General features: G+C 43.6%; 1 protein-coding gene across 10 annotated transcripts in view; it reads left to right on the top strand.

The window, feature by feature from the left end:
- APP (amyloid beta precursor protein) overlaps positions 1-9,076 on the top strand; it is a 288,793-nt gene extending 279,717 nt beyond the window's left edge. For all 10 annotated transcript variants that reach the window (XM_025378892.1, XM_025378883.1, XM_025378884.1 and 7 more), the window contains one exon: positions 7,855-9,076. In XM_025378892.1, coding sequence (XP_025234677.1) covers positions 7,855-7,956 — 102 coding nt within the window. In that variant the 3' untranslated portion in view covers positions 7,957-9,076. The remainder of the gene's footprint in view (positions 1-7,854) is intronic.
- Positions 9,077-27,824: the final 18,748 nt, after the last annotated feature.

Below are 27,824 nucleotides of genomic sequence, written 5' to 3' on the forward strand. Positions count from 1 at the left end.
GGAGTCTCGCTCTGTCACCCAGGCTGGAGTGCAGTGGCCGGATCTCAGCTCACTGCAAGCTCCGCCTCCCGGGTTCACGCCATTCTCCTGCCTCAGCCTCCCGAGTAGCTGGGACTACAGGCGCCCGCCACCTCACCCGGCTAGTTTTTTGTATTTTTTTTTAGTAGAGATGGGGTTTCACGGTGTTCGCCAGGATGGTCTCGATCTCCTGACCTCGTGATCCGCCCATCTCGGCCTCCCAAAGTGCTGGGATTACAGGCTTGAGCCACCGCGCCCGGCCGACACATCATTTTAACACTCCTTCCTTTCAGTTCTATGCACAAGCCTTAGGGAGTGGAAAATTGTATCCCTTGCCTCCCAGATAACCAGTTGCCCTTTAAGTGCTCTTCCAGCTGCCTGAATTAAAATGGTTTTTTTATTTAATCAGTTACCAAGCAGTGTCTCATTGGACTTAAAATGTCAGAGGAGAAGTTGACATTTTGACCCAGATTCTGAAATTAATTTTTAAGCCAGAAGGTATCCTTGCAGGAGCAAAATCGGGAAAGATGGCTGTTCAGCTCTTCTCTAGATACTCATTTTGCTGTTTACTTGAGAGCAACTGGAAACCTTTCTAAATGAAGGGCCCCACCTCGTTTGTGTTTTATGTCCTCTCATCTCCTTCTTCCTCTCAAGACCTTTGTGGCTGTCCTTCCTGAAGGCAGCCCTCTGTCCAGTGCTGTGGTGTGTCTGTACAGCAGTGTTGAAATAGACCACATTCTCCTTTTCTGTCCTCAAAAAAGGTATAGTCTAGCTGGGATGGTAGAACTTGAACACAGGGAGTTGCAACCCAGCCTATGCATGTTCTCAGGTGGGAGAGCACTGTGGGCTTTCAGAGCACCATTTTTCTCAGCATCCCAGCGTCTGCACGGAACGGAAGTGATGCTTGTGAAACATCCTCTTCCTACCTTAACAGGCTCTCTCACACTCAAGTACATGGAAATACCTTTATTTCCGGCTCTGGCTAACCTTCATTAATCAGTAACCCTACTTCAATAAGAACAAAAATGAGTACATGAATATTTCCAGTTGGACTCACCTCAGTCAGTCAGAACAGAATACCACTGTACTTACATACCATCGGTGCATGAAGAAGTCATGATGAAAGCATTGGTTTCCAGGAAACTGCTCGTTTTTAGAGTGAAAAATGCCTACAGAAGATCACAGAGATAGGAACCCTAGGAAAAAAGCCTGAGAACAAATGTATAAATGAAACAAGCCTAGAACGGCCACATACCACTTCACACAGGAGATAACATTCTGAGAAATGTGTCATGGGCGGTTTCATCGCTGTGCAAACATCATAAAGTACATGTACATAAATCTAGATGGTAGCCTGCTACGCACCTGGGCTACACACCTACAAGCTATTGCCTCTAGGCTCCACACCTGTGCAGCGTGTTGCTGCACTGAATACTATAGACAGTTGCAACACACTGGCAGGTATTTGTGTATCTAAACATAGAAAAGGTACAGTAAAAAAATACAATATTAGAATCTTATGGGACCACCATCATATGTTTAGTCTGTCATGGACTAAAATGTCAGTATGTGACCCATGACTGTATTTTTATTGGTAGAGTTGTTAGCATTTGGAAATGAACACTTGCTACTTTTGTTTTTTAGAAAAAAAATTAAGCAGTACCTATTGACTTACTGATTTACTTAGCCATAAGGCCAGAGAGTCACTCTGTGAGCCGCTGGCCATGCTTTCCCAAGGAGGTAACTGTGCCTTATTGGTGCTTCAAGCAATAGCCCTTTATTATTACCACTCCCCAAATGCGCCCTCCATGTCAGAATACCCCTCTGGTGGCTGGAAATCTCAGCACTAGCTGAATCACCCACCTTTGCTCCTGTTTTAGGACATTCCTGCAAAGCCCACTGATCCCAGGATCTGTTTAGTAGCAAGCGGTACTTTTCTACGTTCACATACGTAGACACTGGATATTTTAAAATACGTATTGTAGCTCTTTCTGCTACTCTCCCCAGAGATGTCACCTTTAATAAGGAGAAGTTGGGGGCACAGCTTCTCTTTATTATAGGATGTGAAAAAGTTTTCCTCTCACGGATCTGATCACTGGAACACCAGGAGTCTCCCCGTCCCACCTCCTGGTCATCTCATTAATGACCTAAATAAGAAGAGAGTTCCTTATTTGGCTTTTATGGAGGTATGGCATATCTGAGAAATGTGCTGTCACACTAGTGACTTCATAAAAAGATGTCCTTAGAAGTCCTTTCTTCCCAGCCAGAAACTGACCCACAAGGGTACAGATATACTGACGTCGGCATTGTAGAGTAGTTGGAGAGAGTGGTCAGGTTGAACGGAAAGCCATGATAAGGAGAAGTGAGGGTGGGTGCAGAACCTAGGAGTGGCTTTCTGCTTACAGAGCAGCAGGAAGAGAAATTGGAAGATCAAAGGAAAGCATCAAAAATGATTACAGGCCGGGCACGGTGGCTCACACCTGTAATCCCAGCATTTTGGGAGGCCAAGACAGGTGGATCACTTGAGGCCAGGAGTTTGAGACCAGCCTGGCCAACATGGTGAGACCCTGTCTCTAATAAAAATACAAAAAATTAACCAGGCATGGTGGCGCGCACCTGTAGTCACAGCTACTCAGGAGGCTGAGGCAGGAGAGTTGCTTGAACCCAGGAGACGGAAGCTGCAGTGAGCCAAGATCACACCACTGCACTTCAGCCTGGGTGACAGAGCAAGATTCTGTCAAAAAAAAAAGATTATGAAGGGATAGCAAAGGAGTTCCTGAACCTGCCTGAAGAATTGCTTGATGTTGGCAATAAACACAGTCAACTGCTTTCTAGTTTTATATATAACTATAAAGAGATGGCATCAAAATTAGGAAAACAAGCATCTACACAACTAAGTAGCAAGCAATTACTGGGAGGTTACTAGGAGGGATAAGTCACTAGCTTGAAAACTTCCTGGCTGTTTTCTTTGCTTTTATTTTTTTTTTCCTCATACTTGTGGCTCCTTTGATGTGTCACACTATTGTTGTGTTGTACGTCTTAGTTCCCTTACCCTCCTTTACTTGTCTGGTCCATCTCAATGACAGGATTCTGTCATTTGGCCTGACTCAGTCCGTTGTATAAAAGGACATCTATCAATCCACATCCTGCTGGTTACTGTACATAATAAAATGTAAACATTGTGTTTCCTGCCTCTTCTCCTAGCTCACACACCTCCATGTAAAGGGACAATAAGAGGAGACCTGGAAACTAAGGACACCCAAATAGAATGTTGTCCCTGCAGGCGGATAGCTGAGCTCTAAATTACTCTGGATACAGTGAAGGACTAAATGGTTCCAATGAATCAGGTTCAGGGAGAAAGGGAGAAAAGGGTAAGGGGGTATGGAGGTAAGCCAAAGAGTGTCAAAAGTTCTCCTCAAAGCTATTTTAGGACAAGGCGGGGTCAGGCTGTTTGGGCTCAGCTCTTTTCAGCATGTGTCATAGGCAGCAGCCAGTTGAAGCCGTGCTGCCATGCAGTACAGGGACCCAGGTCTCAGGAAGGTGCAGCGTACTGAGAACCAAATGAAGACTTCAGATCAGTTCCTGCTGCTGTGTGTTCCAGGCAGTCTGGGAAGAGAATGACTATTCAGTGGTTGTAGGTATGTGTGTCTTCATCCCAGAAAGTGACAGATGTTCCTACCTAGTTGGAAAAATGGAAATTCTGTCCCTGACTTGTCTTTTTTTTTTTTTTTTTTTTTTTTTTTTTGAGACAGAGTCTCGCTCTGTCGCCCAGGCTGGAGTACAGTGGCTGGATCTCAGCTCACTGCAAGCTCCGCCTCCCGGGTTCACACTATTCTCCTGCCTCAGCCTCCCAAGTAACTGGGACTACAGGTGCTGCCACCATGCCCGGCTAGTTTTTTGGGTTTTTTTTGTTTTTTTTTTTTTTGTAGAGACAGGGTTTCACCGTGTTAGCCAGAATGGTCTCGATCTCCTGACCTCGTGATCCGCCCCTCTCGGCCTCCCAAAGTGCTGGGATTACAGGCGTGAGCCACCGCGCCTGGACAGCTTCATTGTCTTATTCCTTCCAGAACAAGCACCATGGGCTCAAACCTCCCCTGGCTCTGCTTTAAGAGAAATAATACTGCGTCCATGCAGAGGCCCTGTCTGCACAGGGGCATGGTGGGGCTGGCCTTCACCTAGTGGCCTTGCCACTGCTGTAGCTTAGCAATGAGGAAGAGATTGGTGAGCCTGCTGGAGAGGAAGGGTACCCTTACCTGCTGCTCTTCCTTTAGCGGTAACTTTATCCATAGACATGAGTACTCAGTTTTTCACATCTAGCTTTCAAGGGCTTAGAGATTAAAGATCCAATCCATACTCCTTGGATGCCCTTTTGTCAAGATAATCCCTTCTCCTGTAGCTCCTGAGCCCTCTGAGGTCTGAGGGCCAAGCTGCCCCATGGCAGGAATGGCACAATGTAACTGTCCTCTCAGTGGCAAAAGGTAATAGGATTAGCAAGTAGCGAAACAGAAGCCAAGAAAAGACAGGAGAGTTAGAGGCCTGGATGGTGCACCAGCCTTGGAGCCTCGCCTCTCTAGCCGGGGACTCAAGTATTTGGCTTTGGAGTTTGAAGGGGAGATAAACCTATCAAATTGCCAGGTGTTCCCCTGCCCCTGACGCATGCAAATGATTGTTGACAGCGAGTGTGGTGGTGGATGTGCCTCCTGGAAGAGATGAAAGCGTAATATTCCAACAATGAAGCAGCATGGGGGCTTTCTTCTGTAGTCAGAAACGTAGCAGCTTTGTGCTTGATCTCCTAAGCAAGATCATTTTTTTTAACCTGGGCATTCTTTGAGATGTCAGTTACGAGGTGGCGGGGAGCAGAAATGATGCCCAAGTTCGAATGGCATACTGCTGCAGGTAGGCTGTCTCCTGGCACGCAGATTTACAGGGTGAATGAAATCTCTCATGATCGGTGCTAATCTTTAACCATGGTGTTTTAACTTACAAGTTGGAGGCTAATTACACAGTTACCAGTTAAAGCCAGGTGACCTCATTTGTTGACAACAGTGCAGATCAAAGGAAAGAGGAGAGGATGAGGAAAACATCTGTGATTTGCTCCCAGAGGGACAGGGAAGCTGAGCATCCATTCGAGTAGTGTCCTCTGAGGACTGGCCTTGGTTAGAGCTTGTTGGTGGGAATGTGCTAAGGGGAGATGCCTAGGTCTGTCATTGGAGTAACATGAGAGTTTGGCTGCAGGGGAACTCAGGCAGCTCTGAGCCATAGGATGGTAGATTAGAGGGATTCACAGTGGCACACAGTCTCTCCATAAATGGGAACTTGAAAATCAGGGCACGTGGCCGTGGTGACTCACGCCTGTAATCCTAGCCCTTTAGGAGGCCGAGGTAGGCAGATCACCTGAGGTCAGTTCAAGACCAGCCTGGCCAACATGGTGAAACCCCGTCTCTACTAAAAATACAAAAATTAGCCAGGCGTAGTGGCAGGTGCCTGTAATCCCAGCTACTCGGGAGGCTGAGGCAAGAGAATCACTTGAACCTCAGAGGCAGAGGTTGCAGTGAGCCGAGATTGCACCATTACACTCCAGCCTGGGCGACAACAGCAGGACTCCAACTCAAAAAAAAAAAAAAAAAAAAAAAAAAAAAGAATCAGGGCACGTGATGGAGGGAACACTCTGTCCCAAGGGACGAGGGAGCTGTGTATCTACCTATTCCAGCTGCCTTGGGATGAGCCACTGCTAGTCATTCCACCTCCTTCCCAGACTGAAAAGAGTCAATCACATGGAGAGGGGCTGTACAAAGGGACCATGGGGGACCTGATTATACTGACAGATTTTTTGAGTCAGAGTCTCCCTCTGTTGCCCAGGCTGGAGTGCAGTGGTGCGATCTCGGCTCACTGCAACCTCTGCCTCCCAGGTTCAAAAAATTCTCCTGCCTCAGCCTCCAAAGTAGCTGGGACTATAGGCACGTGCCACCACGCCCGGCTAATTTTTTTCTGTATTTTTAGTAGAGATGGGGTTTCACTATGTTGGCCAGGCTGGTCTCAAACTCCTGACCCTGTGATCCACCCACCTTGGCCTCCCAAAAGTGCTGGGATTGTGAGCCACTACGCCTGGCCTTTTTGTTTTGTTTTGTTTTGCGTTATTGTTGTTTTTGCTGCTGTTGTTGTTGTTTGAGATGGAGTCTCACTCTGTCGCCCAGGCTGGAATGCAGTGGCACAATCTTGGCTCACTGCAAACTCGGTCCCCCAAGTTCAAGCCATTCTCCTGCTTCCGCCTCTGGAGCAGCTGGGATTACAGGTGTGCACCACCACGCCTGGCTAATTTTTGTATTTTTAGTAGAGACAAGGTTTCGCCGTGTTGGCCAGGCTGGTCTCGAACTCCTGACCTCAAGTGATGCACCCACCTCAGCCTCCCAAAGTGCTGGGATTACAGGCGTGAGCCACCGCACCCAACTATATTGACAGATCTTTTAGTCTGAATTACTATCAGCCAGTGTGGTCTAGTCATGACATATCTAGCTCCATCTTGAGACCTCATGTCTTACTGCTGACATCACGTCCTCACTGGTACTTTTTCTTCCTTGGCTTCAGGGGCATTGCTGTGTAGGCTCAGATCTGTGCCAGACAGGATGTGTAGGGGGAAAAGCTGCATAAGTGGGGGAATGTCACTTAGCAACGCTCAGCAAGGGGGAATGGGCCTGAAGTATTCTCCCAGAGATGAATGAGCAGCCCATTCTAGGGACTATCCTTTGAAGGACTATTTTCTGTATGGTACATCCGAACTTTTCTCTGGAAAACATGTCTTTTCATTCTGATGATTTTGTATTTATTCTCTTCCATCTTACCATGGTTTTACAAAAAAGGAATTTTAACAGACAAAAAAGTAAGCCTTTACTCATTCAGCAGAGTTAAGGACCTCCTGTCTTCTGTGAACAGGGAGAGGTATAACAAATATAGTAAAACAAGAACAGCCACTGCCCACGTTGTAGTGGTAAGTACCCTGCCCAACCTGCAGAGAGTAAATTCCCTACACAGCTCTAACAGTGACTCAGGGAGGAAAACGTCTTCAATTACTGGCCTCACCTTAGTTAGAGGTAAAGCAGCATATTAACAGAGAGGGTCTGATTTTAAACTTTTAGCTGAACATAATTCTATAGTATCTTAATTATCAGTTTTTTTAAAATTACATAATCTAAAATGGTGTCGTCCTTGCTCTTCCTTTTTTCTTGTGCCAAATAATAGCCCCCTTTGGCATATGTATGTTATTGTTTAATTAAATGATTCTCAAACCTCTCTTTAACATTTTAACAAACATAAAATTTGATAGAAACGGGCTAGACTAAAATCAGCATGGGAAGATATTCAGCAGTCTAGGAAATCGGGTATTTTTCTACACAGATTTGAGTGTCACCGAAGATACAGTATACTTTGCTGAATCTCCCTCCTTGATATTCTTGTGGTTTTATCTATCTTACCAAAACACTTCCAAGTAAAACAGGCTTTCATTGACACCATTTGTCCTTTATTGAGCCAACAGGGGAGGAAAAAATACCATTGCACTGGGTTTATCCACTTACTGTGGAGCTGGGGAACCAGAAACCACCACTGGACACCTCATAAGTGCACCAAGGTTTCCACCGCCACCTGGTGGCTAGATGGAGCACAGCATCTGTGTAACTGGTGGGCAAAGGTGTTCTCCAAGATGTCAAAGTGGGGGAGAAAATCATGGGTGTTCTGCAATGAAGAGTACTGTACTCCTTATCTTTTTGCTGCTTCTCCATGTTCACCCTTAAAGGATTGATTTTTATTTTTTACTCAGCTCTCCTCTTCCTTGTTTTTCAGGTTGACGCCGCTGTCACCCCAGAGGAGCGCCACCTGTCCAAGATGCAGCAGAACGGCTATGAAAATCCAACCTACAAGTTCTTTGAGCAGATGCAGAACTAGACCCCCGCCACAGCAGCCTCTGAAGTTGGACAGCAAAACCATTGCTTCACTACCCATCGGTGTCCATTTATAGAATACTGTTGGAAGAAACAAACCCCTCTGTTTTATGATTTACTCATTATCGCCTTTTGACAGCTGTGCTGTAACACAAGTAGATGCCTGAACTTGAATTAATCCACAAATCAGTAATGTATTCTCTCTCTCTTTACATTTTGGTCTCTACACTACATTATTAATGGGTTTTGTGTACTGTAAAGAATTTAGCTGTATCAAACTAGTGCATGAATAGATTCTCTCCTGATTATTTATCACATAGCCCCTTAGCCAGTTGTATATTATTCTTGTGGTTTGTGACCCAATTAAGTCCTACTTTACATATGCTTTAAGAATCGATGGGGGATGCTTCATGTGAACGTGGGAGTTTAGCTGCTTCTCTTGCCTAAGTATTCCTTTCCTGATCACTATGCATTTTAAAGTTAAACATTTTTAAGTATTTCAGATGCTTTAGAGAGATTTTTTTCCACGATTGCATTTTACTGTACAGATTGCTGCTTCTGCTATATTTGTGATATAGGAATTAAGAGGATACACGTTTGTTTCTTTGTGCCTGTTTTATGTGCACACATTAGGCATTGAGACTTCGAGCTTTTTTTTTTGTCCACGTATCTTTGGGTCTTTGATAAAGAAAAGAATCCCTGTTCATTGTAAGCACTTTTACGGGGCGGGTGGGGAGGGGTGCTCTGCTGGTCTTAAATTACCAAGAATTCTCCAAAAAAAATTTCTGCAGGATGATTGTACAGAATCATTGCTTATGACATGATCGCTTTCTACACTGTATTACATAAATAAATTAAATAAAATAACCCTGGGCAAGACTTTTCTTTGAAGGATGACTCCAGACATTAAACAGTCAAAGTAATTCTGGGTGGGGAGAGAAGAGGCAGATTCAATTTTCTTTAACCAGTCTGAAGTTTTATTTATGATACAACAGAAGACGAAAATGGAAGTGGCAATATAAGGGAAGGAGGAAGGCATGCCTAGACAAACCCTTCTTTAAGATGTGTCTTCAATTTGTATAAAATGGTGTTTTCATGTAAATAAATACATTCTTGGAGGAGCACCATTGTGCTGGTGTGAATGATTCTATGGTAACAATATTGACCATTTACTGACCTACAGTAAGAACTGTGGGTACCCAGTGAGAAATCTTCTCATGTTGAGTACCCACACCTGTTATGTATTAATTGCAAGTCTGAGTAGGAAGTTAGGGCCAACTTGTGTCTCCCAGTGCTGGCAAAATATTTCCTAGACCTCATTTACAGTCTTTACTTGATCTAAAATATTTTGCTTCCACATTTTGGCCCTCAAGTTTGACCCAAATGAGAGACAAAGGGAAAAGTTCCAGGGAAATAAAAATTAAGACAGCTGATTGTTATCTGTAAAACAGAGTTTCTTTTTGTTCTTTTTGGTTTTGTTTGTTTGTTTGCTTTTTATTGAGACGGAGTCTCGCTCTGTCGCCCAGGCTGGAGTGCAGTGGCGTGATCTCAGCTCACTGCAAGCTCCGCCTCCCGGGTTCAGGCTATTCTCCTGCCTCAGCCTCCCGAGTAGCTGGGACTACAGGTGCCCGCCACCACACCCGGTTAATTTTTTGTATTTTTAATAGAGACAGGGTTTCACCATGTTAGCCAAGATGGTCTCAATCTCCTGACCTCGTGATCCAGCTGCCTTGACCTCCCAAAGTGCTGGGATTACAGGTGTGAGCCACCACCCCCGGCCAAAGCAGGGTTTCTTATCCTGAATGCTACTGACATTTTGTGGAGAATAATTACTTGTCAAAGGGAGTTTTCCTGAGCAGTGTAGGATATTTATTTAGCAGCATCTACCCACTGGCAATCAAATGTGTCTCTGGACATTGCCAGATGTCTTTTAGGGGACAAAGTCAATCACATTTGAGAACCACAGCTCTGTAGTTTAAAATACTGTCGTATGTACATAATTTTTTATTGGGAAAGTCTCCTTCTGTTAGTTCAGGCTGCTGTAACAATCCCATAGACTGGGTGGCTTTAATACTTCTGTCTCTCAGTTCTGAAAGCTGGATGTAGGAGATCAAGGTGCCAGCACAGTCAAGTTGGCCAGGGCCCTGTCCTGGTTCACAGATGGCAGCCTCCTGGCTGTGTCCCTGTAACAGAAATGCAGGTTCAGTCACTTGCTGCTTGCCGAATCCAATTAAGAGTGAGAAAATGGTATAAAGAAAATGACTTTTTATTCCAAAGCTAGCTTGGGGGAAGACGTGCAGGCTTCCTGCCTTAAGGATATTGCTTCACTTTTGGAGCAGAAAGTGGGCACAGTTTTTTGTTTTTTGTTTTTGAGACAGGAGCCTCGCTCTGTCGCCCAGGCTGGAGTGCAGTAGGGCGATCTCAGCTCACTGCAGCCTCCACCTCCTGGGTTCAAACAATTCTCCCTCAGCCTCCTGAGTAGCTGGGGCTACAGGCGCGCACAACCACACCTAACTAATTTTTGTATTTTTAGTAGAGACGAGGTTTCACCATGTTGGCCAGGATATTCTTGATGTCCTGACCTCGTAATCTGCCCGCCTCAGCCTCCCAAAGTGCTGGGATTACAGGCATGAGCCACTGCCCCCAGCCAAGTGGGCACTTTTAAAAGGAGGGCCTGGCACGAATAACATGCAGGGAAGGCAGCAAGCAGGTGGGGGTCCCTGTACTCGTTTTGGTGCGTTATCTACCAGGCGATTGAGTCAATGTCTTTGTGGACAAAATTCGATTACAGAATTCTAGTTGCCCGGGCCAAAAAGATTAATGAGATTATGAGAGACTTTGCTGTGGCTAATCTGATGGGTGGGGAAGAGTACAATCTCAGTACAATTTTAAGTTGTATTTATCTTATGAATAATGTGGGCTATTCTTTTATATGCCCAAGGGCCATTTTTATGTTTTTTGTTTGGGGCTTGAAGTCTCTACTTCGGTATCAGGGTTGCAGTGCCTGCTGTCTTACTGTTTTCATTTGTCTGGTGAATTTTTGTTCATTCCTTTATTTTTAGCTATTTCAATGACTGCATTTTTGGTGTGTGTCTTGTGTGCGGCATAGAGTTGAGGTTTTGCTATACAAGCCAATCTGAGTATAATCTTTTTTTAATAGGCAAATTAAGCTCATCCAGTTTTATTGATGTAACTGCCATGTCCGTGTTTGGTGTCAATTCTGTCATATCTCCAGGTTGGGGAGAGTTGTTTAGCAGGCATAATTTGGGTTGTAAGTTGACTGTTGTCTCCCGAGCAGTCTCCTGGTGAGAAAGAGTTTCACTGGAGCTTGGAAGCACATAGTTAGACGGCCTTGCCCTGTAGGGAGTGTCTGGTGAAGGAGAGGTAAACAATTATAATTGCATTTCTAAAGGGCTAAATAGGACATGGGAAACTGGAAAATGGAGAAAAGAGAAAAAAGTAATAACTCGTTCTCTTTTTCTTAGAAAAATGAGGGTACTTGGTTACATCCTCACATGGTGAAGGGAAAGATGGTCTCTTCATTTCCCTCGAGCACTAGTCCCATCGCGAGGGCTCTGTCCTCATGACCTAAGGTAACCCTAAGTGCCTCCCCAAGGTCCAACCTCCACATACCATTATAGGGGATCAGGGTTTCAACATAGGGATTTGGGGGAAACACAAACATGCAGTTCACAGTGATATCTGACTGCGATTCCAAAGGTCTGAGGACACATTGGCCCTGGTGTGTTTGCTGTGTTGTCCTTGGCCTCAGGTGAACATTTTAGCTTTAGATTGCAACATTTTAAACTAAAAACACTAAGCTGGAAAATTAAACTTGCTTCATCACGTTCTGCATTATGAACAAACTCAAAACTCATCTGAGTGTATCTTGTTTTCATAAGAACAAAATGGTTATCTCCCTTGCCCTGTTAGGGGCAGTTAGACATGACCGCTGTATGAAGGTATGTACATGTAACAATTTATATATACAAGCTACTGTTTCATTTTGCCTGGCCCAAGGGGAGGTAGCTAGCTAGTTGGGGTGTCAGGGCGAATTAACCCTAATATAATAGTACATTTCTAATGCCACCAATGAAATGAAAACCAGCTCTCAAACATGGCACTGTATGGGATGGCACTCCAAGGCCAACCTTCAGTTACAGTAACTACAGCTTTAACTTTGATCATTTTGTTACCAGAAAGGGGGTCCCAATGCAGACCCCAAGTGAGGGTTCTTGGATCTCATGCAAGAAAGAATTCAAGGCAGGTCCATAGAGTAAAAGGAAATGAAATTTTAGGAAAGTAGAAAAATGGAAGATCTGCTCCATAGGCAGAGTGACCCTGAGGGCTGCTGGTTGCCCATTTTATTGTTATTTCTTGATTATATACTAAACAAGGGCTGGATTATTCATGCCTCCCCTTTTTAGACCATATAGGGTAACTTCCTGACATTGCCATGGCGTCTGTAAACCAGGGTAACTTCCTGACATTGCCATGGCATTTGTAAACCATCATGGCTCTAGTGGGAGTGTAGCAGTGAGGACAACCCAGAGGTCACTCTCATCGCTATCTTGGTTTTGGTGGGTTTCGGCCGGCTTCTTTACTGCAATTGTTTTATGAGCAAGGTCTTTATGACCTGTATCTTATGCAGACCTGCAGTCTCATCCCATGACTTAAGAGTGCCTTAACCATCTGGGAATGCAGCCCAGTAGGTCTGAGCCTTATTTTACCCAGCCCCTATTCAAAATGGAGTTGCTCTGGTTCAAACGCCTCTGACAATTTCAAAGCTAATGAAAAAAATTTCTAGCCAAATATATATATACATATATATATCACTATGAAAAGATAATGCCTTATAATCTTGATTCTTAATTGAGGTATATTGATAGGATTCTTCCAGTGGTCTGGGGATTGATCAATAGGTAATTTATACAAAACTGAAGTGCTACTAAATAGAATTATAGTAGTAGTTGCCCGGGCAAAAAGATTAATGAGATTTTGAGAGACTTTGCTGTGGCTAATCTGATGGGTCGGGAAGAGTACAATCTCAGTACAATTTTAAGTTGTATTTATCTTACGAATAATGTGGGCTATTCTTTTATATGCCCAAGGGCCATTTTTATGTTTTTTGTTTGGGGCTTGAAGTCTCTACTTCGGTATCAGGGTTGCAGTGCCTGCTGTCTTACTGTTTTCATTTGTCTGGTAAATTTTTGTTCATTCCTTTATTTTTAGCTATTTCAATGACTGCATTTTTGGTGTGTATCTTGTGTGCAACACAGAGTTGAAGTTTTGCTATACAAGCCAATCTGAATATAATCTTTTTTTAATAGGCAAATTAAGCTCATCCAGTTTTATTGATATAACTGCCATGTTCGTGTTTGGTGTCAATTCTGTCATATTTCACGTTGCAATTGCTGAATGTATTACATTTTTATATTTACTGTGTCTGTTCTCTTGTGTTTTTTTTCTTTTGGTTTATGAATTTTGTATCTTTTTTTTTTTTTTTGAGACGGAGTCTCACTGTGTTGCCCAGGCTAGAGTGCAGTGGCGCGATCTCAGCTCACTGCAAGCTCCGCCTCCCGGGTTCCAGCGACTCTCCCAAGTATCTGGGACGACAGGCACGTGCCACCTCAGCCAGCTAGTTTTTCACTTGTAGTAGAGATGGGGTTTCACCATGTTGGTCAAGCTGGTCTCAAACTCCTGACCTCAGGTGATCTGCCTGCCTTGGCCTCCCAAAGTGCTGGAATTACAGATGTGAGCCACCGCGCTCGGCCTTGTATCTTTATTCTACTGGTTACTTTTATACTAATCTTCTGTAGTGCTCTTATTCCCTTTTTTCTGTCTTAACCTGTTACTATCTGTCTTTTCTAGATGATACTGATTCCCACCTATATGTCAGTCAATGGTCTTACTCTACTTTTCCACTTTTCTCTCCCTTCTCCCACCTTTTTAGTTGTATTTGTTCTACTTTATCAGTATATAACGTTTACATGTCTTCCTGTGTTTCATTAACCCATGATCCAACTGTTACATTATTCTCAGCTCTACTGTCAAATATGTGAAATGCTTTCTGTTGGTCCTTTTGTTCCCAGAAGTCTTTTGTTTCGGTGAAACTCACCCTCCAGTAAGCTGCTCAGCAAGGGCACGTGTACTCTGTTTCTGGAATTCTGGTGAGTTTGAAACTGATTTTCTGTGACCTTGAAACTTGAAGAGCAGCTTGTTTCTCCTTGGGTTTCTTGAAAATGGTGTTCTAGTGTTTCCTTGCTTTGCGTGTTATTTTTGAGAAATCTGGGGCCAATCTAATTCTCTTTGTAAATATTTTTTGGGCCTGGAGGCCTTGAGGATTTTTTTTTTTTTTATCTTTAAAGTCTAATAATTTTCCAAGCTATCTCAGAATTGATTATTTGTGGTCAATTTTCCTATATACCCCACTGGGCCCTTGCAGCTTCTAGTTAACTTGGCTCTTTTATTTTGGGAACTTTTTCTTGGATTAGAGTTTTAAATATTCTGTTATATTATTTTTCTTCAAGAACACCAATAATACAAATATGCAGCCTCCTTTGGCTTCCATTTCAACCTTCTTCTGTGATCCTTTTTATTTTCTTTATCTCCTTTTCATTCTCTTGGCTGTCCTTCTTGTATTCAATACCCTTTATTCAGTTTTTATTTGAACCTATTCTCTTCAGGGCACCTTGTAATCTGTTCTTTATTACTGATAAAGTTTTGTAATTTTCTTCTATCTTTTTTTCCCTGAATTTCAGCAGCTCTGGCTTCATTTTCTCCTATTTTGTGTTGATTTCTCTACCTAGTTTTTATATTTCCGATTCAATGGATTAATATTTTCCAGGCTCCCAGATGCAGGTTGGAGAATATTTCATAAATACTGAGTGTTGGCTTAGAATTTTCATCAAGTTCATGGTTATGGAGAGGAGACACCACCAGCAGAGAAACTTCGATTTGCAACTTCTGACTTTGGCATTCGTTCTCGAAAGACGTTGCTCCACTTCTTCCTCTTCCTGTTCATTCTGTGGGCAGGAGGCCTAGTTAGGAGCAGATTCTTCTCTCAGTTCAGCGATGTTCTGTGCAGTTTCTTTCATGGATGATGTTGATGGGAAAGATAGAAGAGTTGATGTGTCTCCTATTTTCTGCAGGATCCTTAATTTTGTTCTATTTCCTATTCTCCTGCCCTGCCTGTCTCCCAGGAGCACCACTTCTCTCCCTGTGTCTGATTCTCCCCAACAAGCTCGGCCTCTCCGTGTCTGGGCTGCACACTGTCAGGCCCCACTCTGGAGCCTGGGCTCTGAACTGCCAAGTAGCCATCAGTGTTCATTCTTTTTTTTTTTTTTTTTTTTTTTTTCTGAGATGGAGTTTCACTCTTGTTGCCCAGGCTGGAGTGCAATGGTACAATCACGGCTCACTGCAACCTCTGCCTCCTGGGTTCAAGCAATTCTCCTGCCTCAGCCTCCTGAGTAGCTGGGCAGGCGCACACCATCATGCCCGGCTAATTTTTTGTATGTTTAGTAGAGACGGGGTTTCACCGTTTTGGCCAGGAGATCTGGAACTCCTGACCTCAGATGATCCACCCACCTTGGCCTCCCAAAGTGCTGGGATTACAGGCGTGAGCCACCACGCGCGGCCTGGTTCATTCTCTTTGTAAATATTGTTTCACTTTCTCTTTTGGGAGTGGCTTTGTCTGTTTTTTCTCTAAGTTCTCTGCTTCCCTCCACCCTTTTCCCCAATCTCTTGAGACTTCTCTCCCCTGATTTCTGCACCCACGGGTTTGTGGTGGCTGCTTGCTGCAGGCCTGCAGTGCGTACTCTGTTGGATTTTTTTTTTCTTCTGTGCACAGATAATTGGAAAATTGCAGCTTGTCTTATCTTTTAGTCATGCTGAAAGAGGGACATTTACCACCATTATGAGGAAATCTGCACACTGGTATATTTTTAAAGCGCCCAGATGATTCTAATATGCAGCCGTGGTGGAGAACATCTTATTATATCATCACAATGTGCTTTTAAATATGTTTTACGTATATTTTCCCAAAGTTCCTTTGGCTTCCCAGCCATGACTATCTCATTTTTCTCCTACCTGAGTCCTGTAGGTAAGAGAAGCACTGTTCTTCACATCTCTATTTGTCAAAGAATTCACCTACATCAGAATCACCTATGAGTCTCGCCAAATATTGCAGTTTCCCAGATCCCATTCTGGGCTTACTGAGATCATCTCTGGAGACCCAGGACTCTGCATTTTCAACAAGCACACACACGCACACACACCCATGATTAAGCTATGAAGGATCATAAAAATCACGGCTTTGGATACTGGTGGACCCTGAGTTTCTGCTCTTGCTTCTCTTCCATACACTGTCTAATGTCAGCCACATGAAAAGTATTTATTATAATTCATATATGCAAAGCAATAGCTTAAACCTAAACCTTTTCCTGAGTTAAAAGACCCAGATTCCTGTCTTTGTTTTAAAATACACATTATAATTATAAATGCAATGCATGTTTTAGAAAATACAGGATGTACGCTGGGCACAGTGGCTCACACCTGTAATCCCAGCACTTTGAGAGGCCGAGGTAGGTGAATCTCTTGAGATCAAGAGTTCAAGACCAACCTGGGCAAAATGGTGAAACCCTGTCTCTATTAAAAATACAAAAATTAGGCCGGGCGCGGTGGCTCAAGCCTGTAATCCCAGCACTTTGGGGGGCCGAGACGGGTGGATCACGAGGTCAGGAGATCGAGACCATCCTGGCTAACACGGTGAAACCCCGTCTCTACTAAAAAATACAAAAAACTAGCCGGGCAAGGTGGCAGGCGCCTGTAGTCCCAGCTACTCAGGAGGCTGAGGCAGGAGAATGGCGTGAACCCAGGAGGCGGAGCTTGCAGTGAGCTGAGATCCGGCCACCGCACTCCAGCCTGGGCGACAGAGCAAGACTCCGTCTCAAAAAAAAAAAAAAAAAACTTTAGCCAGACATGTTGGTACGCACCTGTGATTCCCAGCTACTTGGTAGGCTGAGGTAGGAAAATTGCTTGAACCCGGGAAGTCAAAGCTGCAGTGAGACGAAATCACACCACTGCACTCCAGCCTGGACGACACGGCCAGACCCTTTCTCAAAAAGAAGAAGAATTAAAGAAGAAAGAAAGAGAGAGAAGAAGAAAAGGGAAGGAAGAAAGAAGAAAGAGGAGGGAGGGAGGGAGGAAGGAAGGAAAGAAGGAAGGGAAACAGAATGTAGGAAGAAAAGGGATTTACTCATAGTTTCACAATCCAGAGATAAATATTATTAATACATTTGCATATATACTGTCTTAGTCCATTCGAACTGCTATAACAAAATACTATAAACTGAGTGACTTATAGGCAAAGAGAAATTTATTTCTCATGGTTATGGAGGCCGGGAAATCCAAGATCAAGGAGCCAGCAGATTTTCTGTCTGGTGAGGGCCCACTTTTAGGTTCCCAGATATGCCTTCTAGCTGTGTCAGAACATGGTGGAAGGATAAGGAGTCCCTCTCATTCTTTTCTTTTTTTTTTTCTTTTGAGACAGAGTTTCACTCTTGTTGTCCAGGCTGGAGTGCAAGGGCGCGATCTCGGCTCACTGCAACCTCTCCCTCCCAAGTTCAAGCGATTCTCCTGTTGCAGCCTCCCAAGTAGCTGGGATTCCAAGCATGCGCCACCATGCCCGGCTAATTTTTGTATTTTTAGTAGAGACGGGGTTTCTCCATGTTGGTCAGGCTGGTCTTGAACTCGCAGCCTCAGGTGATTTGCCCACCTCAGCCTCCCAAAGTGCTGGGATTACAGGTGTGAGCCACCGCACCCGGCCTTGTTTTTGTTTTACAACGAAAGGCAGTTCAGCATCTGCTTCAACGATGCAGACCCAACCGAGGCTGAGGCCAGCCAAGACTTGCCTCGGTTGAGTCTCTGTTTCATAAAATAATAGTACTTTATAAGGCAGTCATGAGGATTAAATGTATTAATATACATAGGTATAGAACAGTGCCTGATATGTAGTAAATGGTACTTATGTGTTAGCTACTCGTGAGAGTGTCTAAGTAGAGGGATATTTTTAATTCTTATCTCTTTAATCATAATATCAAATTGACTTCCAAAAAAAGGAAATCCCACTTCCATCAGCTGTGAATGTGAGTGCCCCCTCAAGGTACCACCAGGACTAAGGGACTTGAGTAATGTCATGTATCACCAAATTGAAATGAAAGAAGAGACTGGCCTGGTGTGGTGGCTCACGCCTGTAATCCCAGCACTTTGGGAGACCGAGGTGGGCGGATCACGAGGTCAGGAGATCGAGACCATCCTGACTAACACAGTGAAATCTTGTCTTTACTAAAAATACAAAAAATTAGCCGGGCATGGTGGCAGGCGCCTGTAGTCCCAGCTACTCGGGTGGCTGAGGCAGGAGAATGGCGTGAACCCGGGAGGCGGAGCTTGCCAGTGAGCCAAGATCTCGCCACTGCACTCCAGCCTGGGCGACAGAGTGAGACTCCATCTTAAAAAAAAACAAAAACAAAAAAAGAAGAGACTAATTTTGGCCTAACCATACACACCATTTTCTGATTAGACTGGTTACTCAGGAATGACAGTCTTGTAGAGGATCCTTGAATGGCCCTGTGTCTATTCTCTTCTATCCCCTCTCCCCTACCCACAAACATGTTAAGGCTCTACACTGGTGTGGCTTTGGGCATATAGGAAAAATTGGAGTGAAAATTATATAATTTTCTTGCTTTCATCATGTATTTACTCTGTTGAATACATGTGCAGATCAAATCAGAATATGAAGTTCCTTTATGGCTATTAAACCAAGAAAATCTATCCTCCACTAACTAACCAGCTCTGAGGCAACTAGCAGGGGCTGCATCTCATTTCTAACATTGCTGTATTTCAAAAGGTTTTAGAATAATTTCCAAAGTAAATGACTTTTATTGTCCATAAGATTTCTTGGACAACCTGTTTTACACATTCAGTGCATACAATTTTTAACTACCTTGGCCGGGCACGGTGGTTCATGCCTGTAACCCCAGCACTTTGGGATGCCAAGGCGGGTGGAGCACTTGAGGTCAGGAGTTCGAGATCAGGCTGGCCAACAAGCGGAAACCCCATCTCTACAAAAATACAAAAAATACTCGGGGGTGGTGGTGTGTGCCTATAATTCCAGCTACTCTGGAGCCTGAGGCAAGAGAATCACTTGAATCCTGGAGGCGGAGGTTGCAGTGAACCGAGATCACGCCACTGCACTCCAGCCTGGGCAACAGAGGGAGACTCGGTCTCAAAAAAAATGAAAAAATAAAAATAAATTTTAAAAAAATTTAACCACTCTGAACTGTGTTCTTCCTGAGCTGAACTCTATTCCTCCAAACTAGGAGCCTTTCTCAGTGCCTTCAGCCTTCCTCCTTTCATTTGGAAGATGGTCACAGATGCTTCATCTTGGCTCATTCATGTAAAACAGCTATTGCATGCCTACTGCATATACTCAGATAATGTCAGGCACTGGCAATACAATGGTTAAAAAAAAATGTTTAAAGATGGCCCTGGCCGGGCGCAGTGGCTCACGCCTGTAATCCCAGCACTTTGGGAGGCCGAGGCGGGCAGATCACGAGGTCAGGAGATCAAGACCATCCTGGCTAACATGGTGAAACCCCGTCTCTACTAAAAATACAAAAAAATTAGTCAGGGGTGGTGGCGGGTGCCTGTGGTCCCAGCTACTTGGGAGGCTGAGGCAGGAGAATGGCGGGAACCCGGGAGGCGGAGCTTGCAGTGAACAGAGATCGCTCCCCTGCACTCCAGCCTGGGCGACACAGCCAGACTCCGTCTAAAAAAAAAAAAAAAAAGGTCCTAATTCCAACACCTTGTATGTTAAGTCTCTGGATAACTATTACCACCTTTAACAGTGGTTTATACAGTAAAAATTGTGTTTTGCCACAAATCTGCAATTTTGGTAGGGCTCAGTGAGGAATGCTCCTGTCTCCACACAGCACCCACAGAGGCAGCTGAACCCAAGGATGAGGAACATGTTTCCAAGATGGCGCCCTCATGTGACTGGTGGGTTGGTGTTGGCTGTCAGTTTTGGAATTCGGCTGGGGGCCTCAGTTCCTATCCACAAACAATGTGCACCTCCATGGGCTGGGGGCCTCAGTTCCTATCCACAAACAATGTGCACCTCCATATGGCCCTGGCTTTCTCAGAGCATGGTGGCTGGGTTTCAAGGATGAACATCCCAAAGAGAGAGGCAGAAACTGTATTGCCTTTTATGCCTCACCCTCAAAAGTTCCATAACATTATTTCTGTCATACCCAGTTGGTCCCAAGGCAACCACAAATACCTGTCTAGGTCAAGGAAAGGGGATATAGATTCCATCTCTTGATGGGAAGAATGTCAAATAACTTGTTTTAAAACTACCGTGTTAGGAAAAATATATACATTCTATTAGGGGTAAGTAAGGGTAATGGCCATTTCCCTGGCTTGATCAGCTCAGCATAATTAACTAGTAATGAAAGACTGGGACATAAAAGGATGTGGTTTAATTCCCTTGGGTAGGGCAATTTCTTTTTATAATTTCCGTTCTGAACTCCAGATTCCCAGTTGCCTGCTCACATCATTTGAATATTTAACAGACGTCTCACACTTAATGTGTCCAACATCAGACTCCAGAAGTCTTGCTCCTCCTTTAGCCTTTCACTTCTCAATACATAATAATTCCATTCCTCCATTCCTGCAGATAGAGGTGCACATTGCACATGGAGAGGAACTGAGGACCCCAGCCAAACTGCCAAACTGACAGCCAACACCAACCCCCCAGCCACATGAGGGCGCCGCGGTGGAAACATATCCCTCATCCTTTAGGTGAGCTGCTTCTGTGGATGCTGTGTGGAGCAGACAGGAGCATTCACCACTGAGCCCTACCCAAAAATCGCAACTCACTGGTTATCTGTTCACCTTATCCCTTGTCTTCTTAGGTCTTTGATCAAATGTCATCATTTTGATGATGCTTTGCCTGACCATGGCTGCCAAAACTTAACTCTCCACCCTTCCCTAACAGCACATGAAGAAGCATTTCATATATCCTTCTCTTCATCACTTTTCTCCTGGGCACCATCTGACTCATATGTTTTACTCTTTTATTTGCTTATTGCCTTCCTTTCACTACAATGTAAACTTTGCAAAGACAAGATTTTTTTGTCTGTCTTCTTCATGGATGAATCCTTGGTGCTTAGTCTAGTGCCTTGTGCATGATGATGCTCAAAGAGTATTTGTTGAATAAATGAGTGAAGTGAAATTGGCATGCTTTGGCAAGTAGCACAGAGAAAGGATCAAAAAGGTAGGAAAATGGGAGGAAAGAGGACTTACTAAAATATTAGATACTAGAAAGTGAAACTGCTTTTGCAAAAATTATAATTGAGGAGATTATGACAGTGAAAGAGATCAAACCTAACTGACTCCATCTTGCTTCTAATCTTTAAGCTGTTCTTGATCATTCCTGGGCATAGGCTGAACTAACCTTGGGAATAAATTGAGTTTATAGTTTAACTCTGAAACAAAATTGTTAATAATAACTCTTTCCGAGGACTAACAAATTAACTGTAGGATTAGAAATTACAGTTTAGGGACCATGCGACCTCCAGCTCCAAGAGTCTGAACCTCCCCAAATTGCTCCTGGGACTAACATCACTACTGTAAAGACTAGGATCAGTGCTTAGACATTTCGTAGGCCCTGCACTCAATGCACCAGCTGACACCACCCAGACTGGTAATCTGGCTTAACCAATTCTGCAATCCCACCCAGGAACAGAAGACAGCAAGAACTCACTTCAACCCTCTATGATTTCATCTTTAACCCAACTGATCAGCTCTCCCCATTTCCCGAGCCCCTACCCACCAAATTATCCCTGAATGCTCAGGGAGACTGATTTGAGTAACAATAAAACTCTTGTCTCCCACACAGCTTGTGCTGCGTGAACTACTCTTTCTCCATTGTAATTCCCCTGTCTTGATAAATTGGCTCTGTTTAGGCAGCAGGAAAAGTGAACCCGTTGGGCATTCACAAAATAACCAACATAACAATATATTTTGTTTTTCTGTCTCAAGATCCATTCATAAATGGAATCGTTTTGAATATTCTTAATGGTAGACTGGCTGGACCGAAGTGAAATATCTGTGTTTATGTCAGTTTCCTATGAGAGTTTCCTCTCCATGGGCCTGGGAGCAATGGGCTGGAGGACCCAGCAGAGAAAAACAGGCTTCTGATAAATTGCCTCCAATGTTTCCATTCATCCTTCAGAACCAGAGGGTTTTATCAATGGCACAGCTCCCCTTTCACAGTTAGCGATAGAGCCTAACAATAAAAAATGGAAAGCAATCACTTGACGAAAATTATACCTATTACTGAAGAGTCTTCTTAGGTCTTTGATCAAAATTGTTCTCAGAAATTATTATAAAAGCTTTAGTGAATTGCACAAAACCCTGGAATACAGATATTTAACAGAGGGAGAAAAATGGCAAACTCAGAGAAATAGAAACAACTCAGGAGAATTCAACCAAAGGCACATATAGCCTAGAATCTTATTAAAGATTCAAGAATTCCAGAAAGGTCGGGCACGGTGCTTCACTCCTGTAACCTCAGTACTTTGGGAGGCTGAGTTGGGCAGATCACTTGAGCCCAGGAGTTCAAGAGCAGCCTGGGCAACATGGTGAAACCCCGTCTCTACTAAAATTACAAAAAATTAGCCCAACATGGTGGTGCCCACCTGTAGTCCCAGCTACTCGGGAGGCTGAGGTGGGAGGATCGCTTGAACCCAGGAAGTCAAGGTTGCAGTGAGCCAAGGTTGTGCCCCTGCACTCCAACCGGGGAAAGGAGCCCCCGTAAAAAAAAAAAAAAAAAAAAAAAAAAAAATTTTTTTTTTGAGAAAGCGAATCCCTCTTCAAGGGAAAACACCTAGGAGAGATGAGTTCCTGTAGACCAGGAATCCCTGGAACAAGGGCCACACAGCGGGAAGCAAGCAGCAGGCCAGCACGTGAAACTTCGCCTGTAGTTACAGTCGCTCCCCGTCACCCACATTACCGCCTGAGCGCCGCCTCCTGTCAGATCAGCCGCAGCTTTAGATTTTCATAGGAGCACAAACCCTATTGTGAACTGTGCATGGGAGGGATCTAGGCTGTGCTTTCTTTATAAGATTTTAATGCCTTCTGATCTCTCTCTGTCTCCCATCATCCCCAGATGGGACAGTCTAGTTGCAGGAAAACAAGCTCAGGACTCCCGCTGATTCTACATTTTGGTGAGTTGTATAATTATTTCATTATATATTACAACATAATAATAATAGAAAAAATGTGTCCAAGAAAGGTAATGTGCTCAAATCCTCCCGAAACCATCCTCCCCTCTCCACTCCTGGTCTGTGGAAAAATGGTCTTCCACAAAACCGGTCCCTCGTGTGCCAAAATGGTCGGGGACCACTGCTGTAGACTCCACCTTGGCAATTTCAATGTATTTTTATCATCACATGTCTGGTCACTCCTGGCTCCTTTTAAACATGGGCTCTTCAAAAGAGCCCTGAATGAATGGAAGGCAGATTCTTCTCCAAACAGAAAGATAATTCAAAAGACATTTGACTCCCAGGAGAGGTCCTCAGCACTGTAGCCCCAGAGCTTTCCCCGACAGAGGTCAACTTGCGTACAGCCCCTGGCCTAAAGATTCTGCTTTTATTGACTCCACAGTAGGGTTTATAATATCTTCCCTTCCAATAGGCCACACAGATAGGGGACTAAGAACATTATTCTACATTCTCTTCATGCTACGAAGTGCCCTGCCCCATTCCCAATAGACTTCACTCCATAATATAATTTTGTTGAGGCAAGAGAATGAGTTTATGCTCCCAATTTTCATTGTGATGTATAGCAGAGCATGGGATTGTCGGAGCCAAGGAGGCTTGTTCGGGACTGAAAGTTGCTAAATTACTAGGAATAATAATTATTATTATTTCTGTAGTTGTAATGATTTTATCGTCTGAAAAGCAAAAAGGAACAAAGAGGTAAGGAAAGGCAAATACATATATCGTGGTAGTACTCTCTCCTTCTTCTTTCCAAAAGGGTGGTTAAAGGGAGATAGCCTAGAATCTTAAAGATTCAAGAATTCCAGAAAGGTCAGGCACGGTGGCTCACGCCTGTAACCTTAGTGCTTTGGGAGGCGGGGGTGGGCAGATCACTTAACTGTTGTCTCAATTAAAAGAGTACAGGTGCACCATGGGTCTCGGCTGCAGTGGGCGGAAAAACACATCGGTTGTCCTTGCCCTGCTGAAAGGTGCTTACCTTCTGTGTTTAGCCTTTTGGATATCAAAACTAAAGGGGGCCTCTCTCAGCAGTTACCTAGAAGGATGGAGGCAAAAAAGTTCAGCAGTATACCTCCTGTCACCTCTGCTCTCCGGTGACCATTTTCACGGAAGCTTGTGCTTTTGTAGTGGAGAAGCAATTAGAATTCTCTCATTCTCTCAAAGGAGAGCTAGTGGAAAATTTTTCTTTTTCCTGTTCTAAACAGTAGACAAAATTCTAAATTCTAACATCAGAAAACTTTCGGGGAAAGCAAAAAAAAAAAAAAAAAAAAAAAAAAAAAAAAGTTTTTTTCTTAAAAAAAAAAAAAAAAAAAAAGGACAATAGTCATATAGAAAAGAAGCCAGAATTGAAGTCCAAGACAGTTCAGTCTATTATGATGCAAACTGCTCTGAAACCGACATCCTCATTACATCTGCATTTTACTAAAGTAATTTCAATGCTATCACTGTGTAGTCTGACCATTCATTTTTTTACTGTTTATGCTAATGGGTTTTGTGGGTGGTGGATGAGCTGCATTTTAATGCCCAAAGGCAAAAAGATGAAAATATTCAGATGGCAGTAATGGATGAAAGAGCACCCTGCTGCTGGCAGTTTCAGATACAGAATTACATGACTCTTTTGTAAAATGTATGTCGCTTTTGCTGGTTTAACTGTTAGGTTGGTGCAAAAGTAATGGCGGTTTTTACCATTCAAAATAATGGCAAAAAAACGCCATTACTTTTGTACCAAACTAATATTTTGACAATAACAGCCCCCAATTCTACAGTGGCTTTTCCTAACAATTCAATGTCTCCTGCATAATATTTTTCCCTAAATCTTCTCTAAAATATCCTGAAGTTGGCCGGACACGGTGGCTTACGCCTGTAATCCCAGCATTTGGGCTCCCAAGGCAGGCAGATCACTTGAGGTCGGGAGTTGGAGACCAGCCTGACCAACATGGAAAAACCCTGTCTCTACTAAAAAAAGAAAAAAAAAAAGGCAGGCATCGTGGCGCATGCTTGTAATCCCAACTACTCGGGAGGCTGAGGCAGGAGAATCACTTGAACCTGGGAGGTGGAGGTTGCAGTGAGCCGAGATCGCACCATTGCACGCCAGCCTGGGCAACAAGAGCGAAACTCCATCTCAAAAACAAAAATTCCTAAAGTTACAGATAAATCTGACAAATGTGTATGATTCCCTACACATAAATCTTTTTAATTTTCATATATGAGTGGATTTATTTAAGGGAAAGAAAAGAACATGACATTATTAAAAATAATTCTTGGTTAGAGGTGGCAAAAGGTTTGAGAGTAAGGGTGAGGATTCTGGGCTTACAGGCCAACCAAGACTTGGGGAGTATTCACTCTGGGCTGTTCAGTGGGTGAGTCTCTCTGTCTTAGCATTGTAAAATACTGGATCTTATCCACTACCAATGTATGTTTCCTGGATTGGAAAGAAAGGAAAACTTGGCAGGCAAGAATGGCCTCGTTAGATTTCGCCTTTTCTCTCCCTGTAGCAGAGCAGAGTCCAGAAAGCAACACAAATGCCTCAGACTTTCCAAAAGTTAATGAAGTGATTATCTGTTCTCAACTACCAGTGTGGAGCCATTTGAGATTAAAGTCAGGTGAGCCAGGAGCTCACAAGTCAGTGATTTCAAGTCAGTGATTTCAAATCAGTGATTTGATACACAAGTCAGTGATTTCAAATCATTTTGAGGGCATTAGGGCCCCAGGGGATGTTTAACCAACCCCAACCACAGACTGCAATGGGTTTCTCCCATTGTTTTGGATTAGGGAGGGAGTAGTTGGGTAAGGTAGCAAGATCTTGTAGATGCCACAGTGCTTCTTGTAAATAACTATTTTCCAATCTGAACAGCAAATTGATCCTCGGGATTTTTCACAATGTTTGTTTTTTTCTTTACCTCTTCCATCAAGAAAACCAAGGCACTTCCTGCCAACAAACCTCTGTGAAGCAAGAAAGGTCAACATGAAACTTTTAATGGCTTTTTCTTGTACTTCGCAAAGAACATCCCAGGAGGGATTTTTCTATTGTTGTGGAGAACATGAAGCTCCTCTTGTATTTACTGTTGATCAGGATGACACTGGAGATGGCACTGACCTCAAACCAACAGCTCCTGATAAGATGCTATACACATTCCCAAAACAACACACACACACACATACACACACACACACATACACACCCAGAGAATAAGAAGGCTGGAGGAGTATGCTGACAAGAGAGCATGAGCTAGAAATGTGATCTTTCACATGACTCTTCTTGTTTTTTTATTTTAATTTTTAAAAACTTTATTTTTATGAAGAAATATTCATATTCATCTTTGGCTTTAGTTTGAAATGGTCACCATGTCTAAGCATTATGAAAATCACTAAACCAGACCAGAGATAAGATTTAGAACCATCCTGAAATAAATATTTAAGCTGAACATAATTAGCTTCATAATACATACATTTCATTTTTTGTGTGAAGGGATGGCAGTAACAGAAAAGGGGCAAAAGTTCTTATTAAGTAGACAGCATGTTGTACCGTGAGATGGAGATTGGGGTTATTAATATGAACCCCTGTCAAGAAGAGTCTGGCAGTTCTTTATACAGGAACAAGAAGCCAATATTCTGAGCTCCAGGCTAAAACTTTGGCTTTTGGCAACATAGAGAACGGAAGCTTAAGGCTGTTGAGAAAGGAGAATCGAGCTTCAAGAGCACAGGGCAAGAAAACGAGTTCATTGCCCAGGTCTGCCTCTTATGAGTGGACCTCTCTCTAGAATTCAATTTTACTCTTTCTGAAGGGCAGAAGCAACAGACTTAAAGAGATGAGAAAGAAAAGTATAGCAAGAACACCATCAGCTAGGGCACATTATCTTAACATTGAAACAGTACTGCATTCCTGGTTCTGATGATTGTGCTACAGTTACGTAAAATGTTGTGCTATAGTTATACAGGGGAAGCTGGATGAAGACTATGCGGAGTACTGTATTCTATTTTTGCACCTTTTTTAAAGTCTAAAATTACTTCAAAATGCCAGCCACAATAGCTCACACCTGTAATCCCAGCACTTTGGGAGGTCAAGGCAGGCAGATCACCTGAAGTCAGGAGTTCAAGACCAACCTGGCCATCATGGCAAAACCCCATCTCCACTAAAAATACAAAAATTAGCCAGGCATCGTGGCAGATGCCTATAATCCCAGCTAGTCAGGAGGCTGAGGCAGGAGAATCGCTTGAGCCCGGGAGGCAGAGGTTACAGTAAGCTGAGATCTTGCCACTGCACTCCATCCTGGGTGACAGAGTGTGACTCTGTCTCAAGAAAAAAAAAAAAATCACTTCAAACAAAAGATTTAAAAAACATTATTATGTGGTATACTACCTTAAAAAGGAGTTGGCAGAGACACATGAAAGTCCGGGCACAGTGTCACAGTCTCTTTTCAAGGTAATCTTTGGGGCCACCGTCACTATTTGTAAATAGTTGAACACATTAGTCCCCCTCATCTGCAGTTTCACCTTCCAGGGTTTCAATTACCTGTGGTCAACCATGGTCTGA

This window comes from Theropithecus gelada, chromosome 3, assembly GCF_003255815.1.
Source record: "Theropithecus gelada isolate Dixy chromosome 3, Tgel_1.0, whole genome shotgun sequence".
NCBI lineage: Eukaryota > Metazoa > Chordata > Mammalia > Primates > Cercopithecidae > Theropithecus > Theropithecus gelada.